This window comes from Carettochelys insculpta, chromosome 22 (assembly GCF_033958435.1).
Source record: "Carettochelys insculpta isolate YL-2023 chromosome 22, ASM3395843v1, whole genome shotgun sequence".
Classification (NCBI taxonomy): domain Eukaryota; kingdom Metazoa; phylum Chordata; order Testudines; family Carettochelyidae; genus Carettochelys; species Carettochelys insculpta.
In genome coordinates this window covers 13,833,819-13,846,256 of record NC_134158.1, presented here as the reverse complement: position 1 = coordinate 13,846,256, position 12,438 = coordinate 13,833,819, and the positions used below count along the sequence as shown (strand labels likewise).

General features: G+C 67.7%; 1 protein-coding gene across 1 annotated transcript in view; it reads left to right on the top strand.

Annotated features, from left to right (window-relative positions):
- Positions 1 to 12,438, top strand: part of MYBPC2 (myosin binding protein C2) — a 28,278-nt gene that overhangs the window by 12,974 nt on the left and 2,866 nt on the right. The window contains exons 10-25 of the mRNA XM_075016095.1: positions 237 to 369; positions 858 to 982; positions 1,061 to 1,166; positions 1,536 to 1,702; positions 1,779 to 1,944; positions 4,399 to 4,505; positions 4,710 to 4,739; positions 5,007 to 5,146; positions 5,696 to 5,855; positions 6,048 to 6,152; positions 6,933 to 7,121; positions 7,226 to 7,360; positions 8,266 to 8,433; positions 8,861 to 8,949; positions 9,552 to 9,747; positions 10,594 to 10,733. Coding sequence (XP_074872196.1) covers positions 237 to 369; positions 858 to 982; positions 1,061 to 1,166; positions 1,536 to 1,702; positions 1,779 to 1,944; positions 4,399 to 4,505; positions 4,710 to 4,739; positions 5,007 to 5,146; positions 5,696 to 5,855; positions 6,048 to 6,152; positions 6,933 to 7,121; positions 7,226 to 7,360; positions 8,266 to 8,433; positions 8,861 to 8,949; positions 9,552 to 9,747; positions 10,594 to 10,733 — 2,156 coding nt within the window. The remainder of the gene's footprint in view (positions 1 to 236; positions 370 to 857; positions 983 to 1,060; positions 1,167 to 1,535; positions 1,703 to 1,778; positions 1,945 to 4,398; positions 4,506 to 4,709; positions 4,740 to 5,006; positions 5,147 to 5,695; positions 5,856 to 6,047; positions 6,153 to 6,932; positions 7,122 to 7,225; positions 7,361 to 8,265; positions 8,434 to 8,860; positions 8,950 to 9,551; positions 9,748 to 10,593; positions 10,734 to 12,438) is intronic.

The following is a 12,438-nucleotide window of genomic DNA, read 5'->3' as shown; positions in this document are numbered from 1 at the left end:
GTGCCCCTCTGACCCCCGAGTTCCCTGACCCCCGTGCGCCCCTCTGACCCCCAGCCCCGACCCCCACGTGCCCCTCTGACCCCCGAGTTCCCTGACCCCCGTGCGCCCCTCTGACCCCCAGCCCCGACCCCCATGTGCCCCTCTGACCCCCGAGTTCCCTGACCCCCAGCCCCGACCCCCATGTGCCCCTCTGACCCCTGAGTTCCCTGACCCCCGTGCGCCCCTCTGCCCCCCAGCCTTCACAATGAAGCTGGACCCCGCCTACCAGGTAGACAAGGGCAACAAGATCAAGCTGGTGGTGGAGATCAGCAACCCCGACCTGCCCATCAAATGGTTCAAGAACGGGCAGGAGATCAAACCCAGTGCCAAGTGAGGGAGCTGGGCCCCGCGGTGGGAGCTGGGTCGGGGCACAGGGCTGGGGGCTAGTGGGTGCTGAGCTGGGGGTGCTGCATGTCAGGGCAGGGGGTGCAGGGCCAGGGAGCGCTGAGGGCCGGGTCAGGACACAGGGCCAGGGGGTGCTGGGCGCTCTGAGTGCCGGGTCAGGGGGTGCTGGGTGGGGGATGCTGGGTGCCGGGGGGGGCACAGCATGGGGGGTGCCGGGTGGGGGGTGCTGAGTGGTGAGTGCCAGGTGCGAGGGTGCTGGGTGGGGGGTGCCAGGTAGGGAGTGCTGGCTTCTGAGTGGGGGGTGCCAGGCGGTGGGTGGGGGGCTCTGGTGGGGTGTGCCGGGGGTGCCGGGTGCTGGGGGGGGTGCCGGGTGAGGGGCGCTGGGCGGTGGGTGGGTGGGTTCTGGTGGGGTGTGCCGGGGGGTGCCGGGTGCCAGGGGGGCACTGAGCCGCGGCTCCGGGTGACCCCCCCAGGTACATCTTCGAGAACGTGGGCAAGAAGCGGCTGCTGACCATCAACAAGTGCACGCTGGCGGACGATGCCGCCTACGAGTGCCAGGTGGCCGACGAGAAGTGCTTCACTGAGCTCTTCGTCAAGGGTGAGTGGGGGGGGCCGGGGTGGGGGGAGGGGGAGGCGCCCTGGCTCCACCCCACCTGACCACACCCCTCCCCCGCAGAGCCGCCGGTGCTGATCGTGAAGGGCCTGGACGACCAGCAGGTGGTGGTGGGCGACCGGGTGGAGCTGGAGGTGGAGGTGTCGGAGGAGGGAGCCCAAGTCATGTGGTAATGGCGCCACCCGGCCCCACCCAACCCCGTCTGTCTGTCCACCCAGCCCCACCCCCACCCATCCATCTGCCCGTCTGCCCGTTCCCCCCACCTGTCCATCCCCACCCCCACCCCCGTCTGTCTGTCCACCCGTCCCCACCCCCACCCATCCGTCCATCCTCCCCCCGCCCTTCCCTCTGTCCTCACCCCCACCCTTCCATCTGCCCATCCGCCCGTTCCCCCCACCCGTCCATCCCCACCCCCACTCCCGTCTGTCTGTCCGTCAGTCCCCACCTCACCCGTCCATCAGTCTGTCTGCCTCTCTGTCCCCACGCCCGCCCGTCGGTCCCTCCGGCTCTGCTGTCCGTCCGTCTGTCGGCCCACCAGGATGAAGGATGGGGTGGAGCTGACCCGTGAGACGGCTTTCAAGTACCGCTTCAAGAAGGATGGGAAGAAGCATTTCCTCATCATCAATGAGGCCACCAAGGAGGACACCGGCATGTACAAGGTCATGACCAACGGGGGCCAGTCCGAGGGCGAGCTGGTGGTGGAAGGTACTGGCCGGGGGCGGGGAGGGGGCTGTGGGGGGTGTGTGTGATGGGACAGGCCCCTAACCCTGACCCTCCCCAGACAAACAGCTGGAAGTGCTCCAGGACATCGCGGACCTCACCGTCAAGGCCACCGAGCAGGCCGAGTTCAAGTGCGAGGTGTCAGACGAGAAGGTGACGGGCAAGTGGTACAAGAACGGGGTTGAGATCCGACCCAGCAAGCGCATCCACATCACCCACAAGGGCAGGTGGGCACTGCCGCGGGGAAGCTCGCAGCGCTGGGTCGGGAAGTGGGGCACTGCTGAGGGGAAGCTCGCAGCGCTGGGTCGGGAAGTGGGGCACTGCTGAGGGGAAGCTCGCAGCGCTGGGGTCGGGAAGTGGGGCACTGCTGAGGGGAAGCTCGCAGCACTGGGTCGGGAAGCGGGGCACTGTCACGGGGAAGCTTGCAGCGCTGGATTGGGAAGTGGGGCACTGCTGAGGGGAAGCTCGCAGCGCTGGATTGGGAAGTGGGGCACTGCTGAGGGGAAGCTCGCAGCGCTGGGGTCGGGAAGTGGGGCACTGCTGAGGGGAAGCTCGCAGCACTGGGTCGGGAAGCGGGGCACTGTCGCGGGGAAGCTTGCAGCGCTGGATTGGGAAGTGGGGCACTGCTGAGGGGAAGCTCGCAGCGCTGGGTCGGGAAGCGGGGCACTGCCGTGGGGAAGCTTGCAGCGCTGGGTTGGGAAGTGGGGCACTGTCGCGGGGAAGCTTGCAGCGCTGGGTTGGGAAGTGGGGCACTGCTGAGGGGAAGCTCGCAGCGCTGGGGTCGGGAAGTGGGGCACTGCTGAGGGGAAGCTCGCAGCGCTGGGTCGGGAAGTGGGGCACTGCTGAGGGGAAGCTCGCAGCGCTGGGGTCGGGAAGTGGGGCACTTCTGAGGGGAAGCTCGCAGCGCTGGGTCGGGAAGCGGGGCACTGTCGTGGGGAAGCTTGCAGCGCTGGATCGGGAAGTGGGGCACTGCTGAGGGGAAGCTCGCAGCGCTGGGTCGGGAAGCGGGGCACTGCCGTGGGGAAGCTCACAGTGCTGGGTCGGGAAGCGGGGCACTGTCGCGGGGAAGCTCGCAGCGCTGGGTTGGGAAGGGGGGCACTGCTGAGGGGAAGCTCGCAGCGCTGGGGTCGGGAAGTGGGGCACTTCTGAGGGGAAGCTCGCAGCGCTGGGTTGGGAAGCGGGGCACTGCTGAGGGGAAGCTCGCAGCGCTGGGTCAGGAAGCGGGGCACTGCTGTGGGGAAACTCGCAGCACTGGGTCGGGAAGCGGGGCACTGTCGCAGGGAAGCTTGCAGCGCTGGATCGGGAAGTGGGGCACATCGGGAAGTGGGGCACTGCTGAGGGGAAGCTCGCAGCACTGGGTCGGGAAGCGGGGCACTGTCGTGGGGAAGCTTGCAGCGCTGGATCGGGAAGTGGGGCACTGCTGAGGGGAAGCTCGCAGCGCTGGGTCGGGAAGCGGGGCACTGCTGAGGGGAAGCTCGCAGCGCTGGGGTCAGGAAGCGGGGCACTGCTGAGGGGAAGCTCGCAGCGCTGGATCGGGAAGTGGGGCACTGCTGAGGGGAAGCTCGCAGCGCTGGGTCGGGAAGCGGGGCACTGCTGAGGGGAAGCTCGCAGCGCTGGGGTCGGGAAGTGGGGCACTGCTGAGGGGAAGCTCGCAGCGCTGGGGTCAGGAAGCGGGGCACTGCTGAGGGGAAGCTCGCAGCGCTGGGTCGGGAAGCGGGGCACTGCCGAGGGGAAGCTCGCAGCGCTGGGGTCGGGAAGTGGGGCACTGCTGAGGGGAAGCTCGCAGCGCTGGGTTGGGAAGCGGGGCACTGCTGAGGGGAAGCTCGCAGCGCTGGGTCGGGAAGTGGGGCACTGCTGAGGGGAAGCTCACAGCGCTGGGGTCGGGAAGCGGGGCACTGCCGTGGGGAAGCTCGCAGCGCTGGGGTCGGGAAGCGGGGCACTGCCGTGGGGAAGCTCGCAGCGCTGGGTCGGGAAGCGGGGCACTGCTGTAGGGAAGCTCGCAGCGCTGGGTTGGGAAGCGGGGCACTGCCGTGGGGAAGCTCGCAGCGCTGGGTCGGGAAGTGGGGCACTGCTGAGGGGAAGCTCGCAGCGCTGGATCGGGAAGTGGGGCACTGCTGAGGGGAAGCTCGCAGCGCTGGATCGGGAAGCGGGGCACTGCTGAGGGGAAGCTCGCAGCGCTGGGGTCGGGAAGTGGGGCACTGCTGAGGGGAAGCTCGCAGCGCTGGGTCGGGAAGCGGGGCACTGCTGAGGGGAAGCTCGCAGCGCTGGATCGGGAAGTGGGGCACTGCTGAGGGGAAGCTCGCAGCGCTGGGTCGGGAAGCGGGGCACTGCTGAGGGGAAGCTCGCAGCGCTGGATCGGGAAGCGGGGCACTGCCGTGGGGAAGCTCGCAGCGCTGGGGTCGGGAAGTGGGGCACTGCTGAGGGGAAGCTCGCAGCGCTGGGTCGGGAAGCGGGGCACTGCCGTGGGGAAGCTCGCAGCGCTGGGGTCAGGAAGCGGGGCACTGCTGAGGGGAAGCTCGCAGCGCTGGATCGGGAAGTGGGGCACTGCTGAGGGGAAGCTCGCAGCGCTGGGTCGGGAAGCGGGGCACTGCTGAGGGGAAGCTCGCAGCGCTGGGGTCGGGAAGTGGGGCACTGCCGCAGGGAAGCTCGCAGCCCCCCCAGTTCTGACTGCTCCCCCTCAGGTTCCACAAGCTGGTGATTGAGGACGTGAGACCAGAGGACGAGGCCGATTACACCTTCATTCCCGATGGCTACGCCATCTCGCTCTCAGCTAAGCTCAACTTCCTGGGTGAGTGTAGGACAGGGCACTGCTGGGGAAAGCTCGCAGCACCAGGGTCCCTGGCTGGGGCACTGCTGGGGGAAGCTCGCAGCATTGGGGCACTCCTGGGGGAAGCTCGCAGCACTGGGGCACTGCTGGGGGAAGCTCACAGCACTGGGGTTGCTTTACCTGGGTCTGGGGCCCTAACAGCTTTTTTCATCTTTCTCCCTGCAGAGATCAAGGTGGAGTATGTCCCTAAGCAAGGTGAGCCTCTCAGTGTGCTGCAGGCCTGGACAGTGTGTGTGTGCAGGGGGTGCAGGGCTGGGGGGGCAGGGCTGGGGCACAGGGGCTGTGGGGTGTCCTCAGAGGGGTCGTGTCCCTGGGGAGCAGGGTGGGGCCCATCTGGCCTTTCCCGGATTGCGTGGGGCAGGGGAATGAGTGGGCAGTGGGTGGCCCGTGGCTGGCCCAGTCGGGGGGCTGGGGACACCTGGCCTGCCTGGCTGGCAGGGACACCCCAGCTCCTCCCCGCAGAGCCCCCCAAGATCCACCTGGACTGCTCGGGGAAGATGGGGGAGAACACCATCATCGTGGTGGCTGGGAACAAGCTGCGGCTGGACGTGCCCATCACCGGGGAGCCGGCACCCACCGTGGCCTGGACCAAGGACGACCAGGTGGGGCTGGGGCCGGGGCTGGACCACCCGGGGGTGGGGACCTGGAGGGGGGAGGGGAGCCCTTGGGGTGGGCTCTGGGGGGCAGAGTTGCCCCAGAGGTGGGGTCCCAGAGAGGCCTAGGGCAGCAGTGGCTCCCCTGCAAGTGGGGCCAGTGGGTCTGTGGGCCCCTGGAGGGGTGGAGGGGCCCTGGGGTGCTGGGGCCTGGGAGGGGTATGGAGGCTCGGGGGGGCGGCGGCCCAGGAGGGTTGGGGGCTCGGGGGCAGGGGCCCAGGATGAGGGGCCCAGGAGGGTTGGGGGCTTGGGGGCAGGGGCCCCAGAGAGTTCGGGGCTCAGGGGTGGGGGCCCCAGGAGGGTTGGGGGCCCAGGATGAGAGGCCCTGGAGGGTTGGGGGTTCGGGGGCGGGGCCCAGGATGAGGGGCCCTGGAGGGCTGGGGGCTCGGGGGCGGGGCCCAGGAGGAGGGGCCCTGGAGGGCTGGGGGCTCGGGGGCGGGGCCCAGGAGGAGGGGCACTGGAGGGGTGCAGCCCTGGCGCTGACCCCCGGCCCTGCAGCTCTTCATGGAGAAGGAGGGCCGGGCCCGCATTGAGGAGCACAAGGAGGAGAGCAGCTTCGTGATCGACAGCGCGGAGCGGGGGGACGAGGGGCGCTACACCATCACCGTCACCAACCCCGTGGGGCAGGACTTTGCCGCCCTGCACATCAAGGTGGTTGGTAAGGGCGGGCGGGGGCCTTGGGGACTGGGGCAGTGGGTAGGCTGGGCTGAAGCACGGGCATGTGGGCTGAGTGGGGTTATTGGGGTGAGATGTGGGGCTGAGGGGGGCAGAGGGGGGCTGGGGCCAGGCCGGGGGCAGGGCTGGGGGTTGCGGTGCGGCCCCTCTGGGCTCAGCGCCCTGTCTCTTGCAGACGTGCCCGACCCCCCGGAAGCCGTCCACATCACCTCCGTGGGGGAGGACTGGGCCATCCTGGTGTGGGAGCCCCCCAAGTATGACGGAGGGCAGCCCATCACTGGTGAGTGGCCTCAGCCCCGCCCTGGCGCCCAGCCTGCTGGGGCGAGGAAGAGAAACATGGGGAGGGGTCCCCCACAAGGCGTACCCCCCTTGGGCACACAGAGCGCAGGGACTGGCAGCAAACCCAGCCGGGGCGACCCAGCCCCAAGCCCCAAGCCAGGAGACTGGCCCCTCCCCTGCCCAGCCAGTGTCCCAGGGGCCCCCTGCCCGGCTCTGGTGGTCCCTGGCCCAGGCCACCCAGTGGGTTATCACCCTGCCCCCTAGGGGGCGCTGCAGCGCTCACCCCGGTCCTATCACCCAGAGACTCGTGCCACACACTGGGGAAACTGAGGCACACACCCAGCGGTCCAGAAGCACACAAAGAAGAGTCCCATTGTGTTCACCTGAGGGGGAGGGAGAAGGGGATTAGGGTGGAGTGTCTGAGGGGTACTGGGGGGGCACACTCACCTCCCCAGGTGCCCAGGATACCTGATGGAGGGGAGGGGGGCAAGGCAGGGTGCCAAGGGATGCCAATGTCCCTGCCTGAGCCCTGCCCGTGCAGGGTACCTGGTGAAACAGAGGGGTGCCGGGGGTTCCGGGCCAAGTGCTGGGGTCCCCACCTGAGCCCTGCCCACGCAGGGTACCTGGTGGAGCGGAGGGGTGCCAGGCCGAGTGCCGGGGGTGCTGGGGTCCCCACCTGAGCCCCGCCCACGCAGGGTACCTGCTGGAGCGGAGGGGTGCCGGGGGTGCTGGGCCGAGTGCCGGGGGTGCTGGGGTCCCCACCTGAGCCCCGCCCACGCAGGGTACCTGCTGGAGCGGAAGAAGAAGGGCAGCATACGGTGGATGAAGCTGAACTTCGAGGTGCTCATGGACCTGACCTATGAGTCGACGCGGATGATCGAGGGGGTGCTCTACGAGATGCGGGTCTTTGCCGTCAATGCCATCGGCGTCTCCCAGCCCAGCCAGAACACCAAACCCTTCATGCCCATCGGTGAGCGGGCGGTGGGGGGGGCAGGGCTGTGGGGCAGGAGGGGGGCAGGGCTCTGGGGTGAGGGGCAGCCAGGTGTGGGCCTGACCGAGCTCTGCCTGCCCCAGCCCCTACCAGCGAGCCGACCCACCTCACGCTGGAGGACGTGACTGACACCACGGCCACCCTCAAGTGGCGCCCGCCCGACCGCCTGGGGGCCGGTGGCATCGATGGCTACCTCGTGGAGTACTGCCTGGAGGGCTGTGAGTGACTGGGGGGTTGTGGGTGACCTGGGGGGCTGTGGGGTATGTGGGCGGCCCATGGGGGGATGTGGGTGACCGGGGGGGCTGTGGGGTATGTGGAGGGGGCGTGGGTGACCTGGGGGGCTGTGGGGTATGTGGGGGTTCTGTGGGGCTGTGGGGGGACATGGGTGACCAGGAGGCTGTGGGGTATGTGGGGAGGCATGGGTGACCTGGGGGGCCTGTGGGGGAATGTGGATGACTGGGGGTTGTGGGGTATGTGGGGGGCCCGTGTGGCTGTGGGGGGATGTGGGTGACCGGGGGGGGCTGTGGGGTACATGGAGGGGGCGTGGGTGACCTGGGGGCTGTGGGGTGCGTGTGTGACTGAGGGGCTGTGGGGTATGTGGGCAGCCCATGGGGCTGTGGGGGGACGTGGGTGACCCAGGGGCCACGAGTGATGGGGGCCCTTTGGGGGAGGGGCCGGAGGTGCACCCCTGGGGGGCAGGCTGGGGCCCAGCCGGGGCTCTGGGGTAGGTAGGGTGACCCCACTGCCCTACAGTAAACACAGGACGCCGGCCTCCAGGGATGGGGGGGCTGCTCCATGTCCAGGAGCCCCAGCGATGGGGGCGGCTGCCCCCCTGTGAGGCTCCAGGGGCTCCGCAGCCCACCAGCAGGGGGCGCCAGGGACCAAGCAGGGTGCCCGGCTGGGGGGCTGCCTCTGGGGGGGCCCGGGACTGGACAGGTGCGCAGAGAACCAGGGAACCGGCGCCCCACCAAACACGGGGCAATTGCCCATTCACGTAAACCAGGGGGAGGGCCGGGCGGGCGGGGGCAGGTGCCCTGCTCTGGGGGTGCCCCCGGGGGTGCCAAGAGGGGGAGGGGAAGGAAGGGAGCTTGCCCCAGCCCCCAGCCCAGCTCTGACCCCCCAGCGGACGAGTGGGTCCCAGCCAACACGGAGCTGGTGGAGCGCTGCGGGTTCACCGTCAAGGGGCTCCCCACGGGCCAGCGCATCCTCTTCCGCGTCATCGGTGTCAACATCGCCGGCAAGAGCACCCCTGCCACCCTGGCGCAGCCCGTCACCATCCGCGAGATCATGGGTGAGTGGGCCCCTCCCCCCACGTCCCCTGTCCCCCGCATCCCCTCCCCCCAGGCCCTCCCAGCCCCCGCCCCCTCCCACCTGCGTCTCCCCTCCCCCTGCCCTCTTCCCCCCCAGGTCCCCCCGCCCCTTCCCACCTGTGTCTCCCCTCCCCCCGACCCCCTTCCCCCCCAGGTCCCCCCACCCCTTGCCTCCTTCCCGCCCAGGTCCTGTCCCCCAAGTCCCCTGCATCCCCTCCCCCCAGATCCCCCCATCCCCCTGCCTCTTCCCACCTGTGTCTCACCTCCCCCTGCCCCTTCCCCCCCACATCCCCTGTTCCCTACACCCCCTTACCCCCAGTTCCCCTCCCCCGCCGTGTACCCTTCCCCGCTGGGTCACCTTCAATCCTGGGTCCCCCAGCCCCCTCTCAACCCTCTCTGCCCCTGCAGAGCAGCCCAAGATCCGCCTGCCTCGCCACCTGCGCCAGACCTACATCAAGAAGGTGGGGGAGCAAGTCAACCTGGTCATCCCATTCCAGGTGAGTGGGGCACAGGCTGCGGGGGGGCAGTCACCTGCCGCCCCCTTGCCAAGGGCTCTTGTGTCCATTTAGATGGCTGTATGGACCAGGGCTGGGGCCACTCGGTGTGGGCTGGGCGTATGGCCCAGTGTGCGGATTGCTGGAGGTGGGGGCGGGTGTATGGACCGGACCAGGGCTGGGGCCACTCAGTGGGGGCTGGGCGTATGGCCCAGTATGCGGATTGCTAGAGGTGGGGGCGGGTGTATGGACCGGGCCAGGGCACTCAGTGGGGGCTGGGCGTATGGACTGGTGTGCGGATTGCTGGGGGTGGGGCGGGTATATGGACCGGGGCCGGGGGCTGGGACACTCAGTGGGGGCTGGGCTTATGGCCCAGTGTGCAGACCGGGGCAGAGACCGCTGGGGGGACATACAGACTGGCGCGGGGGTGCAGCGCAGAGGCCGGGTGTACAGACTGGCGCGGGGGTGCAGTGTAGAGGCCGGGCGTATGGACTGGTGGGAGGGTGCTTGGCGGGGGCTGGGCACATGGCCCAGGGTGGGGAGTTGCTCCGCAGGGGCCGGGCCAGAGACCCACTCACAGGGCCGCTGACCCCCCCGCCCCCCAGGGGAAGCCGCGGCCCAAGGTGACGTGGACTAAGGATGGGCAGCCCCTGGACCCCAAGGAGATCAACGTCCGCACCTCGGACTTCGACACCATCCTCTTCATCCGCTCGGCTGCCCGGCACCACTCGGGCCAGTACGAGCTCACGGTGCAGATCGAGAACATGGAGGACAAGGCCAATGTCCGCATCCGCGTCGTGGGTGAGGGCGGGGAGGGCAGGGGGCCAACGCGGGGGGGCAGGTGGGAGGGCTGTGGGGGTATGGGGGGCACAGGGGGCTGGCTCGGGGGGGCAGGTGTGGGGCTGGGGTGCACGGGGCTGGCACTGATAGGTCAGGAGGTGGGGCTGTGGGAGGTGCAGGGGGCTGGCACTGGGGGGCAGGGTGTGGGGCTGTGGGGATGGGGTGGGGGTGCAGGCACTAGTAGGGCAGAGGGTGGGGGCATGGTGGATGCAGGGAACTGGCACTGGGGGGCAGGCAGTGCAGCTGTGGGGGGCGCAGGGGCCCATGGCAAGGGCAGGCTGCAGCGCAGGGGTGGGACAGGCACAGCTGGGGGTCTGCGGTGGATGGGGGTTGTTAGCAGGGCTGGGGCCGTGCCAAGCAGGGAGGGGCAGGGAGGGGCCCAATGGGAGGGGCTGAGGGTGACCTAGGGGTGGATGGGGGCTGGGCTCCATCCCCCACTGGCATTGGCAGGTACACTTAATGACCCTAATCCCCCTGCTTTGCCCCCCCGCCCGTGGGAAAACACCTGCCGCTTGTGTCTGCTCGGCTCAGGGCCTGGGCACTGCAGTCCCCGCCCCACAGAGCAGGGCCCCCAAGTGCCCCTGGGGGCTCACAGCTTCCCTGCCCTTTATGTCAGGTCCCGGATGGCTCAGACCAGCTCTGCTCCCCCCCACAGAAGCCTCTGAAGTGGCATTTAATGGGGAGGGGCCCCCAAGGCAGAGTAGGGGTCAGGCTGCACCCAGCTGGGGGGGCAGTGGGGGAGGGGCACCCTAGAAACAGGAACTGCCGCCCCCGGGAGTAGAGCTGACCCCCCGTGTTACCCTCCAGAAAAGCCAGGCCCCCCGGTGTCGGTGGTGGTGAAGGAGGTTTGGGGGTTCAATGTGTTGCTGGAGTGGGAGCCCCCCAAGGATGATGGCAACTCAGAGATCACAGGCTACGCCATCCAGAAGGCTGACAAGAAAACCATGGTGAGCGGCAACCCCCAACTGCCCCCCACTTTCCCTCAGCTACTCTCACAGCCAGTCCACCACAGGAGGGGTTTATGGGCCACCCAGACCAGAGCCCAGGCAGCTCAGAAACCAGGGACCTTCCACCTCCCGCCCCCGAGGCTGTGCCCGAGTCCCCCCGCCAGCCCCACGCCGACCACCGTCCCCATCTTCTCCACCTGTGTGTGGAACACCTTGTGCCGTGCGCATGCGCACCACCAGGGGACACGAGGAACTTTGCTGGGGGTGTTCTGCAAATCAGCAGGGTGCTACCAGAATCTCCCTCCCCTGTCCCCTGCCCACACCCGCGTCCCGGGGCTCTGGTTATGCTGGGCGCCCGCCACCCAGAAACCAGGCCCGCAGTTCCCAGCTGCACCGGTGCAATCCACAGGCAAACTTTGGCAAACTCAGGCAGCCGGCAGGTCGGGGCCTTTGGAAGCAGGTCGAAGAGGACAACAGCTGAGGACAGGTTTTTCCAAGAGCCGTTATCACAGGCCCGGAGCAAACTCTTCCTGTGGGAGGGAAGACGACATACAGCAAGGGACCGACCAGTGTTCCTGGGCAGCCGTCCGGGAGAGATTCAGGGGCTGTTCAGTGGATTAGCAGAGTGCCCCTAGCCGGCCGCCTGTGTTGCTAGGAGTGGTTCACATCTGGACAGGCCTTGGGGAGCATAAACTTTATTCTGCCCATGGATGGGAAGGGAATCTTGCTCTCCACTGATCTAAAAATCAAGCAGGAGCCCTCCATCCAGGGGAACTGGATCAAACCGCACAGCAGGAATATAAATGACAGGACAAGGGCGGAGAGGCAAGAAGGCCCCAGCCGAGCTCAGCCGAGCTCGGGACGTCAAGGGGAAGGGGAAGACGTTCGACAGAGGCATTAGCAGCCAGAGGGCGACCGAGGACGTCGCTCTGTGAGGAGTGGGGAAATGAGAACCAAAAGCCTGGAACCGGCAGAGGTGCTGGAGGACTTTGTCTCAGTTTTCACCAAGCAGCTTGGTGGCGACTGGACACTGGCTTGGTGGCTACCGGTGGCAATGGGGGGTGGTCCAGAAGTTAAAATAGGGAATGAGCAAGTAGCAAAGTTGGCTGAATGAGAGAACTCAATGAAACGCCACCTCGACTACTCAAGGACCCGGTCGAGGAGACGTCCGAGCCATCAGCTCTTGTTATCTTTGAAAAGTGAGGAGAGTTGGGAGGGATTCCGGACGACTGGAAAAGGTCAAATAAAGCACCCAGCTATCAGAAAGCACATAAGGACACCCAGCAAGTACAGCCCAGTGAGCTTAATTTCTCCACCATGAAAGGTAGCGGAGCAAATAATTAAGGAAGCCATCTGCAAACATCTGGAAGACAATAAGGTGATAGGGAACAGTCAGGTGGGATTTGTTCAGCACAAACCACACCAGGCCAACCCCAGAGCTTTCTTTGATAGGGTACGACGTCTTGTGGATAAGGGGCAAGTGGTAGGTGTGGAATACCTGGACTTTAGCATAACGTTCGGTGTGGTCTCACGTCGCCTTATCGATAAGCCAGGGAAATCCAGCCTATGAGGCGGGTGTGTAAGTGGCTGGAGCCCTGTTCTTGGAGAGTAGTTATCAAGGGGGCACAGTCGTGCTGAAGGGCAGGACAAGTGGGGCTCCGCAGGGGTCTGTTTTGGGTCCGGTTCTGTTCAATGTCTTCATCAC